General features: G+C 39.4%; 1 protein-coding gene across 2 annotated transcripts; it reads left to right on the top strand.

Moving 5' to 3' along the window:
* Positions 1 to 1144: 1144 nt before the first annotated feature.
* Positions 1145 to 21849, top strand: LOC147874119 (uncharacterized). 2 transcript variants are annotated; one of them, XM_087347405.1, is made up of 4 exons: positions 1145 to 2874; positions 3560 to 3637; positions 5296 to 5396; positions 21661 to 21849. In XM_087347405.1, exons 1-4 carry the CDS (start codon positions 2725 to 2727, stop codon positions 21710 to 21712), a joined length of 381 nt encoding a protein of 126 aa, XP_087203531.1. In that variant the 5' UTR covers positions 1145 to 2724; the 3' UTR covers positions 21713 to 21849. The 2 variants fall into 2 exon arrangements, with proteins under 2 accessions (XP_087203531.1, XP_087203528.1); XM_087347402.1 differs by lacking the exon at positions 21661 to 21849 and adding an exon at positions 5869 to 8826.
* The last annotated feature ends 4973 nt before the right edge of the window (positions 21850 to 26822 follow it).

The raw sequence follows: 26822 nt of genomic DNA, 5'->3' as shown, positions 1-26822 counted from the left end.
TTGCCTTACCGTGCCATGCCCTGCCTTGTCCTGCCCTGCCGTGCCCTGCCTTATCCTGCCTTGCCTTGCATTGCCAAGCCTTGCCCTGCCTTGACTTGCCTTGCCTTGCGTTAATTTTATTTGCCCTGCCCTACCTTGCCCTGCCTTGACCATTCCCTGCCTGCCCTGCTCTGCCTTGCCCTGCCCTGCCATGACCTCCCTGCCCTGTCCTGACATGCACTGCCCTGTCCTGACCTGCCATGCCTTGCCCTGCCTTGCCTTGCCTTGCCTTGCCTTACTTTGCCTTGCCTTGCTTTGGCTTGCCTTGCCTTGACTTGGCTTGCCGTGCCTAACTATGCCTTCAATTGCCTTGCCTTGCCTTGCTTTGCCTTACCCTGGCTTGCCCTGCCTTGAACTGCCTTGCCCTGCCTTGCCTTGCCTTGATTTGCTTTGCATTGCCTTGCCTTGCTTTGCTTTGCCTTGCCTTGACTTGCCTTGACTTTCCTTGCCCTGCCTTGCATTTCCCTGCCTTGCCGTGCCTTGAACTGACTTGCCCTGCCCTGCCCTTCCGTGCCCTGCCTTGCCCTGCCTTGCCCTGACTTGCCCTGGCTTGCCCTGCCCTACTCTGCCTTGCCCTGCCTTGACCTACCTTGTCCTGCCTTGCCTTGCCTTTCCTTGCATTGCCTTGCCTTGCCTTGCTTTAACTTGCCTTACCTTTCCTTGCCAAGCCCTGCCTTACCTTTCCTTTCCCTGCCTTGCCTTGCAAAGCCCAGCCTTACCCTGCCCTGACTTGCCGTGCCCTACCTTGCCCTACCCTGCCTTGACCTGCATTGCCCTGCCGTGACCTGCCTAGCTCTGCCTTGCCCCACATTGCCCTGCCTTGACCTGCCTTGCTGTGCCGTGCCCTGCCTTGCCCTGCCCTGCCCTGCCTTGCATTGCATTGCCCTGCCTTGCCCTGCCTTGCCCTGCCTTGCTGTGCCTTGCTGGGCTCCAGAGCCGATCTGGACGCAGAGGCTAGAGGAAAAATCCTTTGCCCCCATCGGGGATCGAACCCTGGCCGTCCAGCCCGTAGCTAGTCACTATACTGACTGAGCTATCCCGGCTCATACTCACACTAGTGTACAGTACTAAAATTGAAAGTAGATTATATTGTGCGAGAGTGGTGGTAAAGTTGAAGTATTTCCTAGGGTGTCAAACACCTTCATGCCAGCCCTCTACACATAAGCAACATGGTAGATCCTCACTCATAATCACGGTTCAAGTCACAGCTACAGTTCAGATTGGTTGGGGTCAGTGGTATTTAATTTAATCAGTAACAATGACAGCTTAGTTTGGGTGATATGTAGCAGAAAATAAAAATATTGAAACTGCATCTCATTACCACAGTAAGACTGCAAGATATACCATATTCTATCCCCTCAGTTCAAGGAATTTATTTGTTACTTTGTTTCTTTCAGCTAAGAGTCATACACCGAGACCTAAAACCACACAATATACAGGGATATTCAAAAAGATTGTCGGGGTTTTAAAAAATCACTACACTTAGTACAATTTAGGTAGGAATACGAATCTTGTTTTATTGTGTAGCAAAACTCTCAAAGTTATTTTACATGCATGATAAATGCTCAATATGTGCACCATTTGTCACTCTGCAGACATCTACACGATAGTCCATTTTTCCCACACAAACCCCAGCGTGTCAACGGTGATGATTAGAATGGCGGTTCTGATACGCACTTTCAGATCCAGGATAGTAGCAGGTAGAGGGGGGACAAAAACTTGATCCTTCACGTAGCTCCACAGAAAAAAAATCACGTGGTGTTAAGTCCGGTGAACGAGGTAGCCAAGACAGGAACTTCTGATCAATGTCGTCCCGCGTCCAATCCATCGCTGCGGTAAGTGCTGGTTTAAAAACGCCCTGACTTCCCGATGGAAATGAGGTGGGGTGCCATCTTGTTGCAGTATGAAATCAGCTCTGTCCTCATTCAGTGACCATATCCAGATAAGTCAGTCCTGTTACTGTCTGTTCGGCGAAGAAACAAGGACCGTATACCTTCATTTTGGAAACAGCGCAGAACACATTCACTTTGGGGGAGTCACGCTGATGTTCAACGTAACAATGGGGATTTTCCGTAACCCAAACTCGAATATTGTGTTTATTAACTTTTCCACACAAATGAAAGGTTGCCTCATCACTAAAAATCAGTCGGTCACAAAAGCCATCTTCTTCCATTAGTTGTTGCAGTGCAGTGCAGAAAGCCGCCCTTCGGTGGTGGCCATCAGGTGTTAAAGCTTGAAGCAGCATTAGGCGATATGGCTTCATTCTTGGTCACTTCCGTAGCACACGCCAAACTGTGGGTTGCGGTATGCCGAGTTCCCTGCCACCTCTCGCAGTTGATTTTCTAAAACTACGTTGGAAAGCTACTCTGATCTGGCCCACTTTCGCTTCCGACACGGAAAGACGCCCACTGCTTTTTCCTTTACACATGCACCCCGTCTCCACAAATTGTGCATACCACCTGCGAATGGAATTGTTGGAGGGCTGATCCTTCCCAAATTTGGTGTGGAAGTGCCACTGGACAATAGTAACGGACCGACTTTGATGATATTCGAGAGTACAAAACGCCTTCTCCTTACCGTTAGCCGCCATATTGCAAAAGCTGACACCTGGCGGCCAAACGCATAACTACTGAATGGCAGGCGGTACAGAACAAAACTTTGAGAGTTTCTCTATCCACCAGTGAAATGATAATAGTCGTACGTTTAATGCACTGCCCCACAAAAATTCACAAAACCCCGACAGTCTTTTTGAATAGCCCTGTATTGGTAGATCTTCAGGGCCGCATTGCTGTTGCAGATTATGGTTTATGCAAACAGTTTGTCAGCTCTGAAGAGGTAAATATTATATCCACCTTATCTTTTGTTCAGTGTGCGTACAAGGACACATAGGCTGTAAATGTAAGCGCTATGTGGGCCGCTGTCCATCAGGCAGTGCCCTTTATTTGAGGGGTGTCAAAGTATGAGACCTGTAAAGAGTTGACAGGCATCAGGTGCCTGATATTTGACCACACATTTTCACAGTGTGTGTAACTAAAAGATATCACAAGGCCTGTGAATTTGAGGAGGTAAACATGAAGTGTAATACTGGATACTGAAAGGGATGACCCAAGGGCCTAGTTTAAATATCATTTTCTTCTTCATTTTGCACTGCAGTCCTTGTTGGACCCTGGCCTCCTTAGTTTAAATATTGTATAAACATAAAACTTGTGGTACATACAGCATACTGAGTATGGTCACAGTTAAGGATCTTACTTACGATGGGTGGGGCGTGTAGAGAGAGAAGAAATGCTACAGAGTATCAGTGGTAAAATGTCTTAGAAAATGGCAGCTTCAGAAATCATTAAGGAAAGAATCATAGCATTAAGAGGGATGTTACAGAAATGGATTCTGAAGGCAGGAGGTGAATGGAAGTCGCTCAGGACTTTGTCCAATGGTGGTCTTCACTTTTTGACGTAATCAGTGTTTTTTTTGTGCCCCAAATTCCTGTCACAGTTACTCAAAGTGTTGTTTCCATCATCAGGTTGATCATGTGTATTCACCGTGTGGCACAAGTCAGTACATGGCACCAGAGATATTCATCGGCGAAGGCTACAGCTATGTAAGTTTCTTGTCTGTTAACAATATGATAATAAGAAGCTCTTGGTTTTATGCCAAACATGATTAATGTAAACTATCAAGAAAACACATTGTAAGAGTTTGGAGCCACACACAGTAACTTCATGGAGTTTGTAACGACACATGCATAAACTAGTCAGTATACAAGAGAGGAGGCCAAACATTCGAGTGAATGTGGCGCAGTCAGCTGCCTTGCATCTGGCATGATGACATGCATTTTTGTCATATAACAGAATTTGAAAGCCAGGCACTAAAATTCGAAATAAGTGTTGTTCAGACTTTGTTTCTTATGTGACTCAGCATGCAAGTAGCTTTAAGTATCTTCTTGTGGCACATTACACCCAAAAACAGAAAGAAAAATGAAGTAGCTATCACCAAACCTCATGCTTCAAGGCCATTGAAATACTCCATGTCCCTTACCACACTGCTCCATGCTCACCAACTAAAAGGCATGGAAATTAAAACTGAATGGGTTTTAGTAGTTTATGTGATCAAGTGTTCATGACCTAAATTTCAGATGTTCAATGAGGGTGCTGTAAGTGGCCTGGCAGATAACATAATTATATTCAGATTCAGTCCACTCTATAAGGAGGTCTAGGGTGACTTTAGCCAATTCTCCTACCAAGTTCTGGCAAAGTGGAAGTCACTGTTAGCACATGGATAGCATCCTCATGTACCCCCAGAAGAATGCTTTCAGGGGAGGAAGTTCCTGCACACAGCGTGGCCAAGTCACAGGCCCAGCCTTGTCAATAAAATTCTCTTAAAACTTGCGATTTAATTGTCTATCAGTTAGTTGTGAAAATGTGGAGGCATTCTGTCTTGTTCCAACAGCATGTCAATAGGACACACTTCTTTAAAACAGGCGTGAGGAATTCCTCTGCTTAAGATGTCGTCTTAACAGCTGCGAGTGTGGTGCATCTTGTGGAAAGATATGGAAACTAAATCAGCACGAGTTATAAACTTCATCATATAACATTCTCAAATTAATTTAGTTTATATTCCGCTGCATAATGATTCACTAGCATTAAAATGGCATACATTTCATGTGCACACTCTGTGTATAAGCTGTTCTTGAACTGAAATAAACATAAATATTTGCGAAAACTTGTTGCAGTAAACAGTATTGATGGAGGCACAGCAGTTCGGAACAAACATGGAACATTTGTAGGTGCTTTCTCGACAGAAAAATAGAAAAATGCTCCTGTTAGCTTTACCCTGTAGCATTTTAATAATCACTGAATGGGGTGTAATGGCATTTGATAATTTTCCTCACTTGCGTTCTAATGTCATTTATGTAAAATAAGTGATAGTATAACTGTATAATGTCAATTGTAAACGGTGTTTAGTAAAGTGTTTTTTTAAGGTTCTGACTGAGCACTCAAAGAAAATCATAAGAAAATTCACCCCAATCTGTGGCTGACCAAGAATCAGACAGATAACTAAATGAAATAGATAAAAGAAGAAAAAATCATTATCAGACTTAGAAATGTTCCATGTTAACCTGGAGGCAAGAAACGAACAATTAGTTCATTCTAACCACAAAGTTTCTGTTTTTTGGAGAGCCTTGTGAAAAATGTACAAGTGTGCAATGTAATGAAAGTGTCTGATTGCAGCTGTTACCCGTAATATTAATTGTTACAGGAAGTGGACTGGTGGAGTGCCGGCGTAATGGCATTTGAAATGGTGATCGGGTACAGGCCCTTTGAATATGATGAACATCAAAATGATGCAGTACTTTGTTGGTAAGTATTTAGCATGGGAACAGAGATCTGATGTATCTGTTCCCTGTGAACATCATTTTCCTTTGAACTCATTTCTGTTGAAATTAGTTTATGGTTAACAGATGACTGTCTGTTTTAATGGGAATAAATTTGGTGTATGTGCCTGATACCTTTGGAGAATTAACCTTAGGCAGAAAACAAAACGCAGTCTCAACGATGGCCACAATCTTTAACGAAGGAAGTTTGTGCTGGACAGCAACTGAATGTAAGGCACAGAGAAGGAAGGGCTCCAAAAGCTGAAAGCATAAAATGTTTAACATTGACCATCCTCCTTATCTCTTGCATGACCTATCTCAGAGATTTGCATGCAAATCAGACATTGACCACGCCACTTATGGCAACTTTGAAAGGCGTTATAAATATTAATTGTGAATGCAAGTTTATCGAGTACTTTTTTTTATGGCAAATACAAGAATGAACCTTTCTCTTGCAGCAAAACATTACATCATATACCAGACATCCTGTCTTTGTTCTCGGACATTGAAGTTGATGTTATGAGAAGAATGTTGCAGTAGGATCCAAGAATTTGCTTAGGTGGGGGGAAACATGGAACTTAGGAAATCAAGGAACATCCTTTTTTTTGACATGAGTTCTTTTACCTTATCTGTTATCACATAAAAATAGGCTATATGTACATGTTTTAGTTCTAAACTGTGGCTAAGGTCAACTACAGTGGGATGGTCCACTCAGTTTGAGATTATTGACACTGTTTCTAGACAATTTGATTCTTTAAATCTTTAGTCAGCAAAAATTGTGATATCTAGTGGGCCTATCTGACTCAATTGTGCTAAATAGCCCAGAAGGTCTAAATTTCCCATTAGTTCCTAAATCACCCACAGGGCCTAGAATGTCTAAAGGACCTAACTTCCCAAGAGGGTATATATATCCAAAACGGCCTAAAGGACCCAAAGGCCAGTTATCTAAATGTACGTTAGGTTAGGTTGTTACGTTTGGTTTAGTGGTAGGTTGGTTTACGTTAGGATAGGTTAGGTTAGGTTAGGTTGGGTTAGGCTAGGCTAGGTTAGTTTACGGGGAGTTGGCAGATTGATAGGTTTGGTGTTTTTTCCAAGTCCAAGGTGGGCCCCAGTGGTCTAAAGGGCCTAAAATTACCAATGGTCTGAAAGGGCCAGAGGGCCTTAATAGGTCAGCGAGCTTAAAATGTCCAAAGGGTCTAAATGGTCAAAAGGGCCCAAATGGTCCAAAGGGCCTAAATTGTCAAAAAGGCCCAAATGGTCCAAAGGGCCTAAATGGGCCTGAGGGACTAAATTGTCCAGAGGGCCTAAATGGGCCTGAGGGACTAAATTGTCCAAAGGGCCTAAATTGTCAAAAGGGCCTAATTGACCCAGAGGGCATAACTGGATGAAAAGGGTATGTGGCCAAAAGGTCAAAATGTCACAGATCCTAAATGGCCCATTAGGGCATAAATTGTGCAACGGTCCTAAATGGCCCATGGGGGTCTAAATTTTCCAGAAGGCCAAACTGCCACAAATGAGCTAAATGGTGAAAAGGCCTAAATGGCCCATTGGGGACTAAGTGGCCCATACGGCCTAAATGATGAAAGGCTATTAATGGTATAAAGGAGTTCAATTTTTCAATGGATCTAAATGGGCCAGAGGGTCTAAAATGTCGAAAGGGCCTAAATTGTCAAAAGGTCATAAATGGCCCGGAGGGCTTAACAGTCTCAAATGGCCCAAGTGCACATAAGGTTCTAAATGGCACAGAGGGTCTAAATGGCCCATTGGGGCCTGTATTGCCCAAAGGGCCTTAAATTTTTAAATGGCCTAAATGGTCAAAAGGATCTAAATGGCCCAGAGGGCCTAAATAGCGCATACGGCCTGATTTGTCCAAAGGACCTAACTTGCTAACAGGGCCTAAATGACAGAAAGGCCAGTTTGGTAAATGTAGGTTAGGTTAGTTTAGGTTGGGCTGTTTCTTTCCAAGTCCAGGGTGGGATTCATTGGCCTGAAGGGCCGAAAATCAGCAATGGGCCAGAGGGACTAAATTGTCCAAAGGGCTTAAATGTCCCACTGGGCCTAAATGTTCCTGAGGGCCTATATGGTCCAGAGGGCCTAAAATTTCGAAAGGGCATAAATGGTCAAAAGAACCTAAAATGTAAGAAAGGCCTAAATGGTCAAAAAGTTCTAAATTGTCCAGAGGGCATAATTGGGCCAGAGTGCATAAAATGTAAAAAGGGCCTAAATGGGCCAAAGTGCCTAAATGGTCTAAAGGGCGTAAGTGGCTCAAATGTTCTAAATTTCCAAAAGAGCCTAAATGGACAAAAGCCTAAATGGTGTAAAATGTCTAAATGGTCAATAGTTCCTAAATCGTCAAATGGGCTAAATGTCCAAAGGGCCTAACTGGTCAAAAGTGCCTATATAGCTAAGATAACCTAAATGACCCAACGGCCAGTTTTGTAAATGTATGTTAGGTTAGGTTGAGTTAGGTAGGTTATGTTAAGTTAGGTTGGGCTGTGTTGGGTTAAGTTAGTTTAGGTTAGGCTAGGATAGTTTACGGGGGTTGGTGAATTGATAGGTTGGGTTTTTTTCCAAGACCAGGTTGAGCTTCGGTGGCCTAAATGATCTAAAATTACCATTGAGCCGAATGGGCCAGAGGGCCAAAATTGTCCAAAGGGCCTGAATGCCCCACTGGGCCTATATGGGCCAGAGGGCCTAAAATGTCAAAACGGCCTAAATGGTCAAAAGGTCTAAATGTTCAAACGGCCTAAATTGTCTGAGGTCTAACCCTTAAGGATGTGGACCGGACTGTGGGCAAAATTAAGCATGACACACATAAGCAAAAAGTGATTACAATTTTGAGCCTTTTGGGTTGTTTTGGATCTCTTACAAGAACATGCATTCAGAGCCCGAAGTTTCAGTCATGTAGTGTAAGTAGCAGCGATCATTTGTTACCTTGAGAATGTTGGAACAAAAAATGTTCCCCCACATCAGAATATTATTACTAATTGTTTCAGTACACATACTCGTGGTTTGTGGTACCAAGTTAAAATATTCTCTCTTCCTGGTCTTTTCGAAGTGTGCAGTTGCCAGTAGTGAGTGACCAGCCCACAACCTCCGCACAATTTCTACTCAATCCTTATTTTTGTCTGCTAGAGCCATCTAATAGGAATCAGGAGATATGTGGCCAGCGAGTTTTGCTTACGAAACATCTCGTTCATGCTTTTTTGTGTCCTAAATCTAAGGCATGGGACCGCCGGCTTTAATTCCCCTCCGAAGGAAGTTGTGCTATGGATTTTTATCACCCTTTAAAAATCCACCGACCTTGGCCGGGTTTGAACGCGCATAGCTTGGGTCCAGTGGCGACCACATTAACCACTAGTGCACTGAGGGCGACAAGTTCATTCAAATATTACTTTGCCAAAATAACAACAGAAAATTTTATGAACATGTTTTTTATTTAATATCCTTAAATATATAATTCATATTTAATTAGAAACTAATTAACAATTTAAGTGTTTAACAAAATCTAAAACAATTTAACTATTTAAAAACAACTATTTTACAAAAAATTAATAATTTAACTATTTAACGAAAAATTAATAATTTAACTACTTAACAAAAACTAGACAATTAAACTATTTAAAATTACTAAACTATTTAACAAAAACGATTAAACTATTTTACTAAAACGATTTAACAAAACAACTGTTTAACTAATTTTCTTAAAACAATTTAAGTATTTAACTAAAAACAATTGAACTATTTAAAAACAACTATTTAACAAAAACTAAACAATTGAACTATTTAAAAACAACTATTTTACAAAAAATTAATAATTTACCTACTTAACAAAAACTAAACAATTTAACTATTTAAAATTACTAAACTACTTAACAAAAACGATTAAACTATTTTACTAAAACGATTTAACAAAACAACTTTTAAACTATAATAATTTTATTCACCGTCTTTACACAAGCTTATAGATTGTTAAAATCACATAAAATTATAACATTTCTTCATTTGATATTGTTACATTTTAAAATGACGACATGTTTCGATGTTCATCCTATCATCGTCAGGTCTATCAATTAAAATTTAAAATCTGTTGCACTTGCTGCCCTGCGTATACTGATTTGTTCTACCCATTAGATTTTATTTGTTTAACCTTCAGGCTTCTTCCATTAAATTTGGAGGCTGCGTCTAGATGCCTTAAATCTGCAAAATCAATTTTAATTTTCATATCGTGATTCTGGATAATGACATAGGAAATGGAATAATTTTAAAGAATTATTACGCAATATATCGTAATACAAGCAAAAGAAAAGTAATCACAAAATATTTAAAGTATTATAACATACCGGGTTGTGTGTGATGTGCGTGTCCGATATTACGGAACGGTAGACTGCAACTAAGCTGTGTGTATCGTGTGTGGCTATATATATTAAGTGAAAGTTGTTCAGGGGGTTGGGTCGATGGACTGTAGAATATTAAAGATCGGATTGTTTGTGTAGATGTTACTGTCGTTTAATGCAAGATTTTGTTTATGTGTTCTTTGTATATGATATTTTTCTATGGTGTCTCTATGTCGCTTGTTTTGTATTATTTTTATAATGTCCAATGTTTGTTCTATTTTGTTGTATGCATGTCCCGTGTTTAATATGTGCTTTGCATATGCTGAATAGTCTTTATTGTGTTTAATTGCTGTAATATGCTCTTTATATCTTTGACTAAAGGTGCGTCCGGTTTGGCCTATATAGGTTAACGGGCAATCATTGCATTTTAACCTATATATGCCTGGTTTTTCGTATTGATTTGTTGTGTCTATTTGTGGCTTTTGTTTCAAGATGTTTTTTATTGTGTTTTTTGTTCTAAATGCTATTTTTATGTTATTTGTTTTAAATGTTTTTGTTATATATTTGGTTTCTTTACCTATATATGTGAATGTGGCCCATTTGTTTTGTTTATTTTCGTTTTCGTCTTCATTTATGTTGTTTACATTGTTTATTTTATTTTTGGGTTTTAATTCGTAATTATTATATCCGTTTTCTATTAGAATTTGTTTTATTATGTTACATTCAATTTGTTTGTTTATTGTGGTTATGGGATATGTATTTTTTCGGTTTATTAAGTAATTGATAGCCATTTGTTTATGTTCATTTGGATGGCATGAAGAGGCATGAATTATGGTGCTTGTATTTGTGGGTTTTCTGTATATTTTGAATTCGAAGTTATTTTCGTTTCGTATTATAGTTAGATCTAAATAATTTAATTTGTTATTTTGTTCTGTTTCTAAAGTGAATTGTATATTTTGATTTATGTTATTAAATTCATTTAAAACATTTTTTATATTTGTATTTTTTGCATCAAAAATCATGAGTATATCATCAACATATCTACTGTAGTATTTGATTTGATATTTGTTTAATATATTTACTATATAATCATGCTCGAGATATTGCAAGAATATTTCGGATAATATGCTTGAGGTGGGAGCTCCCATGGGTAATCCTGTTTCTTGTTTCCAATATTCATTGTTGAATTGGAAATAATTTTGGTTAATAATAATGTTAGTTATATTTGTAATTTCATTTATTAGATCTGTATTTATATTTTGTCTATTTAGAATATCTCTTACAATATCTCGTAGCATGACTGTTGGAATATTTGTATACATATTACTGATGTCAAAAGAACAAATTTGTATATTTTTTTTATTATGAAAATTCAATTGTTGGATTTCGTTTATTAATTTTATAGAATTTGTTATGTTAAACGTATTTGGTAGATTACAGTATTCTTTTAAAATGTTTGATATTTTTATTGCTATTTTATATGCAGGGGCTGATGTCCAATTTATTAGTGGTCTGATAGAATATGGGTTCTTATGTAGTTTAATTTGTCCTGTGATGATTGGTGCGGTGGCACTGTGATTATAGTATTGTGTTTTAGGAGGATTAAAAATGTTATTACATTTTTGGGTTATTTTTTGTATTTCCTTTTGGTATTTTGGTGTTGGGTTTTGTGTTAGTTGTGTGAATTCATTTTTGTTTATAAATTGAGTAATGTATTCTTGGTATTGTTCTATAGAGAGTATTATGATGGTTTTTCCTTTATCTGCTTGCGTAATTGTTAGTTTATTTTGTTGTAATTTTTGTTTGATATTTTTTATTAATTTCCATTCGTTAATATGTGTTTTATTATATTGATCGTTCTTTTTGTTTTGTTTTATTAGGTGTTCAATTTTGTCAGCTATTATGTGTCGTATGTGGTCTTGTTTTTGTATAGGAATTAGATTTATTGCACTTTCTGCTTCCAGTGCTAGATTTGTGATCCATGTTTTTTGTTTGTGATGTAAATTGTATTTTAAACCTTTGTTTAGTAAATTATATTCGTTTTGTGTGAATTGAATATTTGTTAGGTTCTTTACGCGACATGCGAAATGGTGTGATGGTTCATTTTGTTTGTATTCGTTATTATCTTCGTTTCGTATTTTGTTTAGTAATGTTTTTATTTTATTATTTTGTTTTTGATATAATTTAGTCAATTCGGTTTTTAATTTTTGTGTTATTTCATTTTCTATGTCAATCCATGCATCCTTCCATATGTTTGCAGCTTCTAAATGTTTTTTATAGGTTAATATGTTTAATTGATATTTCTTTTTGTATAATTGTTTGATTTCTGCTTTTATATATAATGTTTCTGCTTTTCGTTGAATTATTTGTATATTAGGATTATTTCCTTGTATTTTTATTTTTACATATTTCGGTGTTATTCTCTCCTTTAAACATAATTTGTTGAATCTAATATTCGCATTGCACTTCAGTACCTTTCATTTCAAATTTAATAATTGATACACGCAATTTATTTGACAATTAAATAGACAAAATATAAATACAGATCTAATAAATGAAATTACAAATATAACTAACATTATTATTAACCAAAATTATTTCCAATTCAACAATGAATATTGGAAACAAGAAACAGGATTACCCATGGGAGCTCCCACCTCAAGCATATTATCCGAAATATTCTTGCAATATCTCGAGCATGATTATATAGTAAATATATTAAACAAATATCAAATCAAATACTACAGTAGATATGTTGATGATATACTCATGATTTTTGATGCAAAAAATACAAATATAAAAAATGTTTTAAATGAATTTAATAACATAAATCAAAATATACAATTCACTTTAGAAACAGAACAAAATAACAAATTAAATTATTTAGATCTAACTATAATACGAAACGAAAATAACTTCGAATTCAAAATATACAGAAAACCCACAAATACAAGCACCATAATTCATGCCTCTTCATGCCATCCAAATGAACATAAACAAATGGCTATCAATTACTTAATAAACCGAAAAAATACATATCCCATAACCACAATAAACAAACAAATTGAATGTAACATAATAAAACAAATTCTAATAGAAAACGGATATAATAATTACGAATTAAAACCCAAAAATAAAATAAACAATGTAAACAACATAAATGAAGACGAAAACGAAAATAAACAAAACAAATGGGCCACATTCACATATATAGGTAAAGAAACCAAATATATAACAAAAACATTTAAAACAAATAACATAAAAATAGCATTTAGAACAAAAAACACAATAAAAAACATCTTGAAACAAAAGCCACAAATAGACACAACAAATCAATACGAAAAACCAGGCATATATAGGTTAAAATGCAATGATTGCCCGTTAACCTATATAGGCCAAACCGGACGCACCTTTAGTCAAAGATATAAAGAGCATATTACAGCAATTAAACACAATAAAGACTATTCAGCATATGCAAAGCACATATTAAACACGGGACATGCATACAACAAAATAGAACAAACATTGGACATTATAAAAATAATACAAAACAAGCGACATAGAGACACCATAGAAAAATATCATATACAAAGAACACATAAACAAAATCTTGCATTAAACGACAGTAACATCTACACAAACAATCCGATCTTTAATATTCTACAGTCCATCGACCCAACCCCCTGAACAACTTTCACTTAATATATATAGCCACACACGATACACACAGCTTAGTTGCAGTCTACCGTTCCGTAATATCGGACACGCACATCACACACAACCCGGTATGTTATAATACTTCAAATATTTTGTGATTACTTTTCTTTTGCTTGTATTACGATATATTGCGTAATAATTCTTTAAAATTATTCCATTTCCTATGTCATTATCCAGAATCACGATATGAAAATTAAAATTGATTTTGCAGATTTAAGGCATCTAGACGCAGCCTCCAAATTTAATGGAAGAAGCCTGAAGGTTAAACAAATAAAATCTAATGGGTAGAACAAATCAGTATACGCAGGGCAGCAAGTGCAACAGATTTTAAATTTTAATTGATAGACCTGACGATGATAGGATGAACATCGAAACATGTCGTCATTTTAAAATGTAACAATATCAAATGAAGAAATGTTATAATTTTATGTGATTTTAACAATCTATAAGCTTGTGTAAAGACGGTGAATAAAATTAATATATTGAAGAATACAAGCATGACGCAATTAAGATATAAACTTTTAAACTAATTTTCTTTTGATGGGTAAAGAAGTTAGAAGGCGTTCACCATGACTGAGAAGATGGTGTTTCATTCTTGTTCCTTCAACACTCTATCAACTGATAATGTTGCGTATCCATTAATTAAATATGACAGGATGGTTATGAATGATAAATCGCGAGAGTGCATTCTGTGCTTGCTTTAAGGTAACTGAGAAGAACCAGGAAACTTGGGGTAGCCAATGATCCCAGGATTTCTTCATAGACTGAAGCAGTTATTGTTCTGGCTTGTAGACGTTTCGGAGGAACATATAGTGGCCATATTGAGGACTGGATTGACTGCTGAAGGCAGAAATGTGTTATACAGTGAAACCTCGATGCATCGTTTTCGGCGGGGGTGGGAAATAAAAACGATGAATGCGGGAAAACGATAGATGCGGGAAAGCATTAAAAATTTAAAAAAAAAAACAATGTTTCTCTTTCAAAGTTACTTCTTTTTACTAAAAAAGTCTTTAATGGACAACTGGTTTGTCAAAACTTTACGTTTTAGGCCAAACAGAGCCCTTTCCACGTTCAAAATGCCTTCTTCGTCACGTTCACTAATATTATGCGCATAAAAGAACGACTTCACTTTTGCCAATGCAGCGTGTGCTTCGGCAAAACTCGGCAAAGTTCGGGCTCGCATTCGTCGTTTCTCCCTCTTCCTCGCGGCTCCATCAACCTTCGCGGTCTGTAACAGGAAAAATGGAAGTACTATTACTGCCGAACTCAACGAAACGTAGCTGTAAAACACACGATATGAACCAGAAGAATGAAAAAGTTTCGCTCGCCTTTCCTTTGTACTTATAATAAAAGCATTTGTGAAGAAATTCACACTGCACATGCCATCTGGCATCGCTGGAACGAAATATGAGTGCACCCAAATTAAAATCGTAAAATTTCTGACAATGGGCACCGCCATTCATTCCAACTATCACCCCTGCACCGCTGACCCCTCATTCCAAAAGAATCTGTGCTGGTTGGGCGACATAACAGGTTACCGCTACTGTTTATTCCAAAAACATTATGCGTCTTTCGGTATTAATTTATCTCTAAACCCAGCATTTTAAATTCTCAGAAACGATCATTGCGGGAAAATTGTGGGCCGGGACTAAGATTTTTGAACGATCGATGCTATAAAACGATAGTTCGAGGAACGATAGAAGCGGGAAAATGTAACATTATTTTATATGGGATGTATTCGGGACCGAACAAAACGGACGATGCATCCGGGAAAACGATAGTTCCGGGAACGATGGATAGAGGTTTCACTGTATTATATTATGTTAGATTATATTGTTGCATGTCGTATAATTCTCACTCATGGTTAATTTAAGGACACTTTAAAGTTATGTTAGGTTAGGTTAGGTTAGGCCCTGTAAAGAGTAAAATGATGCGGTGGTGTGTTAATAGTAATGAACTTGGAAGGACTCGTTCATCTCGTAATTTAAGGCGGGTCGAATGTCTCGAAGTTTGTCTGGAGTGACTGACAAAACTCACGAAATAATCTCCGGATAGTCTGACCCTGTGCCGAGATTTGAACACGGGACCTTCAGAATACGAGACAGTAGTGCGTCGTTCGGTTTGTCTAGCTTTCATGAAGACGAATTAAAAAAAACGCATTAGCTAAGTAATTGATGAGCTCGTCGTCGTGTAGTTACAATTTAGTGATAAACTTATTGTAATTTTCTGAAAATGTTCCAAGATTGAGTCGTAAATGTAGGAGATTTCTGGTTCTCACGACGGCGATTATGAAGATGGCTGGCTTCTATGTTGTTGAGCCTTGTAGTGTGGTAGTTTACCGACGTTTCGGAGGTGCGTGCTGCCTCTGTCATCTCCATGGTGCCAGAACCTAGTTTAGATGAAGTTGAACTAGCCATTGGGAAGTTGAAAAGTTATAAATCTCCAGGTATTGATCAGATTCCAGCCGAATTAATTAAACCAGGTGGAAAAGGGTTCCATATGAGGATCCATAAGCTTATTCAGTTAATTTGGGATAAGGAAGAGATGCCACAAGAATGGAAGGAATCCATAATTATTCCTATTCATAAGAAGAGGGACAAGTCTGAGTGTGGTAATTACCGAGGAATTTCGCTGCTATCAGCCTCATACAAAATTCTATCCAACATTCTTTTGGCAAGATTAACCCCATATGCGAATGAAATTATTGGGGATCATCAGTGTGGGTTCAAACGAAACAAATCAACAGTTGATCAGATCTTTTGCATTCGTCAGATACTATAGAAAAAATGGGAGTTCGGCGGGAGAGTACATCAATTATTTATAGATTTCAAAAAAGCCTATGACTCTGTGAAGAGAGAAGTGTTATATAATATTCTTTTTGAATTTGGTATACCAAAGCTAGTGAGTCTAATAAAAATGTGCTTAAATGAAACCTGTAGCAAAATTCGAGTAGGTAAAAATGTATCTGAGACATTCCTCATCAAGAACGGCCTAAAATAAGGAGATGCTTTGTCTCCCTTGCTCTTTAACTTTGCCCTAGAATATGCCATTAGGAAAGTCCAAGATAGGCAGGAAGGTTTGCAATTGAACGGGACACATCAGCTATTGGCATATGCTGATGATATTAATTTATTGGGGGACAATATGAATACAATAAAGAGGAACGCAGAAGTTTTGCTAGAGGCTATTAGACAGATGGGGCTAGAATTAAGTTCAGAAAAAACTAAGTACATTTTAGTATCACGTCGTCAGCAGACAGGCGGGCAAAATTATCTTAGGGTGGCTAATAAGTCCTTTGAAAGGGTTACAAAGAACAAATACCTGGGAACAAAACTGCATAATGATGAGCTTAAAAATCTGTACTCCCCCCTAATATTTTCAAAGTAATTAAGTCGAGAAGAATGAGATGGGTGGAACATGTAGCTCGCATGGATGGGACAAGAGGTGTGCACCGGATATTGGTTGGGAAGCCTAAGGGGAAGAGACAGCTGGGGAGACCTAGACATAGATGGGAGGATAATTTCAGGGGGAATCTATGGGAGATAGGAGTCGAAGGAGACTGGATTTTGTTGGCCCAGGAAAGGGTCCGGTGGAGGGTTTTAGTTAATTCGGTGATGAACCTTAGGGTTCCGTAAGCCATCTAGTTAGTTAGTTAGTTAGTCCCCCTCCACACCCCGCATCGAATAACACTGTTGCAGCAATCAGAAGTATTAGCATTTGAGTCATGCCTCATGGCTCGAAGTGGCCTATCTCCCCTCTCGACGTTCTTTGGAGCCTCTGGCTTCGAGGCCCTGATGGGACAGCAGGGCAGGACAGTTTGTGTGTGTCTGTCCTGAGGGAAACGACTCGAGCTGTTTGGGGAGTCTAGTTTTATACGTGTTTACTCACATACCCAACCGAGCACTCAGCCCTGGGAGACTTGACCTAATTGTGTCTCTTGGTTTTCTTTATTTCTATATTTATATAATTTTTATTAAATATTCTTTGTTGCCCAAACGGGGTGCATTTATTTGGTGTTTTGGCTTAACCGCTGTCGCCATTCCTGCAATCGTACCACCTCCCGGCCTGGGATAGTTCGGTTTCAGTGACGAGTTCCGGCAGTCCCCAAACGGGGGTTCACATTACATCTGTCTTCTCATTAATGAATAAGAATACACTTAAGCAGCCATTTTAGGGTTTTGAGACAACCAAGTCGTAAGCCACGTAGATGACGCGTGAAGGCTTAAAGTGAACGACGATTTCATCGCCTCAAATTCTCTCGGTCTTTAAACAAACTCCGCGTCGGTGATGCTGAAATCGAGAAATGTCAAGGTCAGTCGAGTGTGAAGTCGATTATCTTCTGCGATTTTGCGCTGTGGTAGACGATTGCTGACGTTTCAGGGGATGACATGATGATGGAGCCAGCAGATATCTCTCAAACGTCGATAAACGTCTGTCAGACTCCACTGCGCAACATCCAAGAAGACAGTCAATTTCCTACACATCGTGTTTCATATTCAAATAAAAAGTAATTCGGTTTTGGGGTTGGAGACTGATCGTCTCTGTTGAGGTCTTCCTCAGTTGCTGCTTCAGATGATGGGGTAATATTTAACGAACCTTTATCGACTCCAGTGCACCGATGAGGAATATGGATGTGTTGATGCAGTGTGACTTGCAATAGAAATGGCTTGAAAGAAAATAGTCGTGGCCTATTTTAGGGTATTTCCTCAGAACGTGAATAGCTGGTCTTAGGGACAATTTGCATACAGCCGTGGCGACTAAATAGGGCAGAGTATTTGTGAGAATGTGAAAGGTGTTTGTACTCAGATGCATAGAACAAAGGCAACTAAATCGTGGCCACCCCTGAACGTCCAATACGCATTAGGCTGTGAGTGAGTGAGGAAAACTCAGGGGCTCTGTGGGAGAGACACTTATGATATGACCCGCGGTCCAGACAGTGAGTTAAAGTTGACACCCCTGGGGCTGATGGTGAAGTACTTGTACATGCACGTGTGAGTGGGGTAATTGTTTCTTTACCTCATTAAGAATATAGATTTGATTGAATGGTTTAACTTGTGAAAAGAATTTAAAATAATTAGTAACGTTATATCTACATCAGTGGCGACTCGTGAGTCTGGGCTAAGGCAAGCACCAATTTACGCATAAATTCTCCGTAAAGATATCGGCACCTAGTTGCACGAAGAATATATTTGCCGGTCGTCTTTGTCACTTAGCACAGCAAGCCACAAAAAACTTTAAATTTCGTCGTATACCTGCACACGGCTATAACAATGAGCACTGGGTTTTCCTAGAACTTCCCCGTCCTTCCTACCAGGTCGAAGACATACAAGGGGACAACCGAAACATAGGACGAGGCGGAACGCTATAATAACCAACTACGTAAGCGACACGTGGAGTTGGAGGCTGCCCACGACTTGAGGAACAGCACAAGGTCAGTGACCGAGAAGCAGCGAGACTGTGAGGGGTTGAGTGAAAGTGAAATTCACGAACTACCTGCCGCCCAACCAATGTTTTCCGATAGCTCAACTGAGGATAATTCAGGGAGGAAATAAATATAAGGTCAGGAAAGCAAGAAAACGGGGCAAAAAGGAAAAGAGACAAACAGGACAGATTAGAAAACGAAAGAAAAACTGAGGAAATTAGGAAACAGGAGAAGGAGGAAAGGGAAGAACTCAAAAGAGTTGAAAACAGGATGAGTAGAATAGAGAGCAGGAGAGGAAGGAAGATAGAGAAAGACTAGATAAATTGGAAAATGACATTACCCAAATTTCAGAGAAGTTATCAGAACATTTTAAACGAACGAGCTCTTGCAAGGATGGACAAGGAGTGCGGCAAATTATCCGAATCCGTGAAAGCCCTTCGACGAGATACCCAGCAACAAATTGAGGGTGTGAATGAGAGGATTTTTCAGGTAACCGAATTTGTAAATGATGAGATTGACCAATTGAATGAATGTTATGTGCAATTTTTGGCCGAATTAGACGGTTACTACCGCTTGAAACGTGTGCCTGAAACGCTTAAATTGCCTATAGCGATGAAGGGAATCTGCGATTCGTATTCGAAGCAGTGGTTCACTGCAGTGTACGAAGATTTGACTAATTATGACCAGTTCAAGAGAGCGTTCACTGAGTTGTTGTGGGGCCTTCAAATTCAATCACAAGTTATTAGCCAGTTGAATCAGGATTGTTTCGACAGAAATTCGAATGAAAGAATGTCGTCACACTTCTTAAAGTATTCGGTATTGGCCGTCAATTTATCGCCTAAGTTGTCCGAGCTGGAATTAGTCGACGGAGTAGTGGGGCACTTCCCGCTTTGTGTCCGAAGGGCTCTTTTGTCGGCTGGTGTACGAACGATACAAGATGGGTTGACCCTAAATAAGTTAGAAACAACGGAGCAGACAGATTCAAGTAGAGGGGGGCAGAACCCAGGTCCACCTCAGAACAGGCCCAACCAAGGTCATTCATCTGGTCAGAACCGATATGATGGTGGCAGAGCAAACGTAACAACCATTACGTGAGGGGTGTACATTTTCCGACCAACCAGTGTTTCCGAGGAGACGAGAACTACGAGCGCCGTGAACCATGTTTTTCACGCCGGGGAGCAAGTGCGTACGTGCATGGGCCTAGCCAAGGGCAGCGAGGTGAACCGAGTTTGAATCCACGAGCTCCCGCCTTTGGCCCTAGTGCTGAATCCAGGCAGGGCGGGGTTAGGGACGCCAACAGGAACAATTCGGAAAACGAGGGTAGGACGCACTAGGGCAAAAAGTCGCTTGATGTGCCTCGACAAGTCGCAGTGCGTTCCGCAACAAATATCATGTGCCCGCTTATCGGTTGAGAGGAGGCAACACGAAGGAACATCAAAGATCAAAGAACGTCTCGAGTGTTGCAATAGCTTGCGTGCAGTGTGGACGTGTCACGGGACCAGCAACGAATGTACAGTGGTCGAACGATCGTGTTTTAAAACTGATTGAATTATACCATGGAAATCAATGTCTATGGAACGGGCAACATGCCGATTATAAAAATCGGAATAAAAAGACAGATGCTCGGAACAGCATCGCGGAAGAAATGGGAACACCACGAAACATCATCGAAGCGAAAATGCACAACTTTCGATAACAGTTTATGCGCGAAAGAAAGAAGATTCAAAATTCTATGAAGAGTGGTGCAGGAGCTGATGAAGTGTATGTTCCAGCTTGGTTTGCCTACCAACATTTATTTTTATTATTGATGTTCAGGTGGAATAAATAAAGTGAGTACAATTTAATTATTTTATTGCAAATTTTAAATTAGATATCTGCACTGTGTTATTGTGAAATTCCGTAGTTTGCTTACACCAGTGTACTTACATCATAATATATAATCATACACATTACATTATATCATACATCATACAAAAGTATGCCAAGGTACACTACCTAAGGGACTCAAAAAATAATCAGCAAACTACTTTCTAGCTTCTGCAGCGGCTACAGTAGATCTTCTCGCTACCCTATCCAGGTCCCGGATTCCCCGAAAATTTTGTATTTCGCGCCACCAGGAACCTTGAGTAGCGGAGTTAGAATTCACATCTTCAGTATCCATATTTTGACTCTTGATTCTTTCTCACGTCTAAGGAAATTATGCACATATAAACAAGTCATTACAAGCCTTGTCGGAATGAAACAGTATAGGTTTTTGAAAAATACGAAATACTGAGCAAATAATTCCAAAAACATTTTCAACCAATCTTCGTGCTCTTGATAACCTATAATTGTAAACTCTTGTAATACTGCCTTGTTCATGTGTTCCGGCAAATGGCTTCATTATATTTTCAGTTAATGGAAACGCCACAAGCACATATGGTAATACATATTGTTCATTTATTATTGGCTCTGGCCCTGGTATAGAAAGCTGTCCATTTTGTAACTTGTGGCAAAATGTTGTATTTTGAAAAACACCACCATCGGAAATTCTTCCTTTATCACCACAATTTGCGTAAAGTACTCTGTAGTCAGCGTCCAAAATAGCCATCAAAACAATACTAAATAGACCTTTATAATTGTAGTACATGCTTCCACTGTTGTGTGGCGCTTGAATTAATATGTTTCCCATCTATCGCACCTACGCACCTGGTCGTGTGCTAACTCTCGCCAACCTTCCTCTGTTTCAGGTAACTGAAAAATAAGGTAAATACATGACAAAATTTTTATTTTAGGTTGCTGATGGGGACGATGACGATGAAGCTATACCCCTACAGAATGATGTAGAAGAAAGTGAAAATATGTCGTCCAGTCAAACCACCGCCCAGAAAAAAAAAACGGAAGATACAAACCGAGATGAGAAATTATCAAAAGCATATGAGATAATGGCGTCGTTGCATGATAAATATCGTGACAGAGATGGATTTACGATTTATGGTGAATATGTTGCAGCAGAATTACGAAAAATCAAAGATGAGGAAGTCGTAGCTGTGGTAAAATAACATATAAATAATACGTTACTTCAAGGTCTAATGAGGAAATTTAATCGAACACCAAATTATGGATACTTTAACCAGTCAGCATACGATTCAAGCAATTCATCGCAGTCATACTGTTCAAACATAGGAACACCACAATCAAGTCAACTTTTGCAGCAAAATCAGGAAAACACCACTAACGATTTAGACGCACTGAAATATATGATAACACATAATTTTTCTGTTCAGACTTTGTTTAAAACATAATTATATGCAATTTAATTGTATTTATTTTTTTATTAACATAAGTAGTAATATTATTAGCTACAATGATTTAATTAAGTATGTATACCGGAATCCATAGGATCATTTTGCTTTAATGTGTCCTGTATTGCAATAATTATTGTGAATAATTACACCACCACTACTGAATATTTCTGAGGAAATGTTTGGTTCAATATGTTTAAAATTCATGTTATTGTTAAATAATGTTACACAGTGAATAATAAAAAGAAATAATAGCACCTTTCCTGTAAAAGTACTTTACACCGAACTTATTACAATGTAATATTTATTTCTTTAAAAAAACAAAAACGTTCAGTCAGAAAACGTAAGGATGTAAATATTGCAACCCTGTAGGCTCTGTTTTGTGTTAGTGCAAGTCAACCTGTCATGCGGCACCATTGGTCTCAATGTGCGACACAGGTCGCTTTGCCCTCCACTGATCCAAAAGACACTGATTCAACTAATAGTAATAATTAGGCCTAAAAATAACTCACCTTTATATAATCAGAGAGTGCTTCATTCAAACATCGGCACACTTCTGGCACTATTTCACTGATGAGTTGCTTCGAGACTTTAAATGTATACATCAGAGATGTATAGGGATCCCCAGAAGCCAAAAATCTCAAGGTTATGATTAATCTTGTCTCTGGTTTCACTGAATCTCGAAATTTTGTGTTAGTCTTCGCAATTGAACTCCCAACCATTTGCAACAGTACCTCGAAATCAGTTGTCGTCATTCTGGTGAAGTTGCAAAATGATCCATCTGACATCTGCAGGTTTGAGAGTACAATAAAAACTTTCTTACCCACACTCTCGTTTCGCGCTTCGATTTCTTTTCAGCTAAATGCACAGGTCAACAACTTCCGACATCTTAACATACAATGTGGACGGATGCGTCGGTGTCTCATGTCCCCTGATACAAGTGGCTCAACTTCTATCGCACGGCATTGTCCGAACGTGAGGGTGGAAACCCAGGTCCAGTGCTGAGTCAGAGGCTAGAAAGCGAGAGAGAGGTAGTGCCTGGCGATAATCACAGATGTGCAGATTGTGATGAAAGTTTTGTTGAAGACCCTGCAAATGTTACTGCGTATTTCATAAATGACGTGAACCTTCCCGGGTGTCCACATGTGGAGTTGGCAATTGGAGATAAAGAAATTATAGCATTAATTGACAGTGGAGCAGAGGTCAGTGTAATGTCCGAGGAATTGTTTAATTGATTTTTGGAAAGGGGACTAAAGTTTCTTTACATTCCAGTTACAAATTGTGTGTTTTCCTCTGCGTGGCTCTCGAAGTCTGAGAAAATTAAGAAGCAAGCTTGGATCGAATTCAAATTAGGAGATGATCAGTTCGAATTATATTTTATGGTAGCACCGCAGGTAGCGACGGACGCCATCTTGGGTGCAGACTTCCTGAGCGAGTTTAACGTCGTTTTGGACTTTCAAATTGTAGTTTCGTGACGAGACACGGAGATTTGGCGAAGAGACACCGCTTCTCTTACGGAGGGATGGCAGGGGGAGGACATGACAGCAGACCTACATCGAACCCAGATTGTCTAGACCTGTTTAATCCAGGCGTTGATATAAAGAGTATCAATGTACCGAATCCTGAATTTCCGTGATGCCGAGTGGACCTGAGCTACGACGACGTAAGAGTAAACAAAGAAGTATGTGGTGGGCAGGGGGAGAGAGCCCCTTTTATCGATGAAGCTTTCCGCGACGATGTTTGTATTAAGAATTATAGGGTAGTGTACCCTGACGTATTGTTGTTATAGGAATTTTGGAGATCCCGGGGATGGATCGCATGCTGTAGCCCAGCATCGCAATGATAGTGAGTAGTTCGGCGCTTCAGAAATACAGTCACGATTCGCATCCTGAAATTAGCGATGCAAGGTCTGTTTCCTTCCAGGAAAATGCAAACTCATGCAGTATAGATTCGAAGTCACGAACCCAGAACCTAAAGTAGGAAACAGTCGGTCAGAGCAGAATGATGCACAAGGATGGAATACTGGAGTTGTCACATTCTAGCTATCTAAATATTTTAACTATTGTTTTACGCGAAGGAAAGGCCCCACGTATTTGCGTAGACGCCAGGCGCATTAACAAATGGATGACGCCAGACAGGACTCGAGTACAGCGCTTCCACGGATCGCGTTACATTAGCACGATTGATCTCTCATCAGCCTTTCTACAAGTAGAACTGGCACCAGTGTCGCGGAAGTATACCGCCTTCCTGTTTGAATTTGAAGTGTACGAATTCTGCAGAACCCCGTACGGATTCAAGAACTTACTCGCCGCCTTTATTAGAGCATTGAATTTAACCCTCGGCTCTGGAACCTGTGAGTATGCCCTTTGTTATGTCAATGACGTAACGATACATTAACCAACCTTCGAATCGCATCTCGAGCACCTCGATACTGTGATTGGTAGATTAACCGCAGCTGGATTTGCTATAAACGCAGGAAAGTGCAATTTCTGTAGAATGGAGATTTCTTTTCTTGGCCACGTAATTAGTAACGGCGAAGTAGCTCCTGATCCGCGGCGGATTAAAGCTATCTTAAGCTACCCAGCACCTAGAAATCAGAAGCAGTTACGCAAATTCTTACGTGTCTGTAACTGTCACCACAGATTCATAGTAAATTACGCAAGCTACGTAGCCCCATTGCTGCAGTTCCTTAAGAAAGGAGTTGGAAGGCGTTTGGGGTGCTCCGAGCTAAATTCGCGGACAGCGTACAGTTAGTGCACTCAGACGATAGTTTGCCATATTCAATACACACGGACGCGAGCATTAAAGCCATAGGTGCAGTGTTGATGCAGACCAACAGGCAGGGGGAGACGCACATAATATTCACGGAATCGAGCGTTAAGCCGGACCGAGCAACGTTTTTCGGTGGCAGAACATGGACTATTGGCAATAGACTAAGCCCTGGAGAAGTTTAGGATTTACTTATACGGTCACGAAGTCCACTTGTGTACTGACAACAAGGCGTTGACGTTCCTGAGCAGATGTGCTTTAACTTCTAGCAGGATCGCTAGGTGGGTAATGCAATTGCAGGATTACGATTTGCATATTAGGCAAGGGACCCTAAGATACAAAAGACAGTAGAAAAGGTGAGACTTCACCCGAGCGGTCGGACGGGAGGTACCTGATTCGATAATGAGAACTACCCTTACCGGAGACCAGTCTTGCCAACCGAACTAGAAACCCAAGTGATAAGATTCGTACAAATGTGTTTCGGGCATTTAGGAACAGAAAAATGCATGGCCCAAATTGCCAACACTTTTCATGTAAAAAGTCGAAGCAGGAAGGTCCGGAGGCTGATATCCCGCTGCGATGTGTGTCAGAGGGTCAAACACCCCAACCGCAGCTACGCGATCATGTTGATCATGTCGAAAACTCACCTGAAATTTTGCTCGTCTAAAGCAGTGGTATTCAAACTTTTTTTGTTCGCGTATCCCCAGATACAATTTCTCTTCAACTTTGTACACCCAAAGTTGTTGGTGTATAATTCAAGTTATACATAGTATATAATGTACTTCTAAAATATATTAAATAAATTAAATTACTAATTATTCAGTGTTTATCATAAAGTAATATATATATTTAAATTTCACGTACCCCCTAAGATGTCTTCGCGTACCCCCGGGGGTGCGATTACCCCAGGTTGAATACCACTGGTCTAGAAACTAGAAGCTTAACTAACAATTGTTGTTTGCTCATAGTAGAGGAGGTGATTTCGGGACATTGTGATTACCAGATCTTGCAATGCAATGTGGAACGCTGTCAACGTTTTGCGACTTGCAATGCAAGTCTATGAAGGACGCAATATTACAGCCAGGCCACACAACACGTTTGAAGAGCAGCAGATGAGTGACCTTGTGCAGATGTTGGACAATCAAGATTTCTGTCCAGATCATTTCATCGAAACCACTGACACGCTGGACATTTTAGACAATAAACATGAAGGAACTGATCAATCTGATTAGCCATTTGATAGCGATGTACCAGTCAGTTGGTCATCAAGCGATGACGAGCAGTGCATAATTTTGTACATTATTTTTTCGTACGCATTCTGAGAGCTCTGCTTGATTCCTAATATAAAACACACTGGAGAAATACCCATCAAAATAACAACAATAACCTTTTGAAACCCATTCCCATGCATTGCACATTACACCCCAGCCTCAATGAAATTTTCTAAACTTAATTCAACCAGTTTTCCCTTCCCCGTCGCAAAAAGAAAAACCCCGGTTCCAGTAACAAAGATTGAACACAAATTCAAGCGCAGTTCTTGTGCAGTTAAAACTGTATCTGCAATTTCGTAGCTCAGTGAAGTGTTTGTAGCCGAAAATGTTTGAAGGAAGTTAGTTTAAATACTTGAATTTCTACAAAGAACAAAGGACTGGCTGCTCAGCCTGGTGGGAATTTCAGTGGAGGTGTTTTGGTTCCCACCACACCCACGCCACGTCACTAACGGCCAATTAGTGGTCAAGATCAGTGTCGCTGTATATTATTAAAGTTTCAATAAAGTTTTAGAAGTTGGTTTTAAAAAAATTGTGTCACGTTGAATGCATCCCAGTATCCTTGAGAGGACCTCATATTTCTGCTGACCGAATGCTAGCTGATAAAAGAGCACC

The sequence above is a fragment of the Zootermopsis nevadensis genome, unplaced genomic scaffold (assembly GCF_977971745.1).
Source record: "Zootermopsis nevadensis isolate Lab colony 2312 unplaced genomic scaffold, Znev_1.0 Znev_ptg000011l, whole genome shotgun sequence".
Lineage (NCBI taxonomy): Eukaryota > Metazoa > Arthropoda > Insecta > Blattodea > Termopsidae > Zootermopsis > Zootermopsis nevadensis.
The sequence above is the reverse complement of the archived record's forward strand: the minus strand, read 5'-3'. Positions and strand labels throughout refer to the sequence as shown.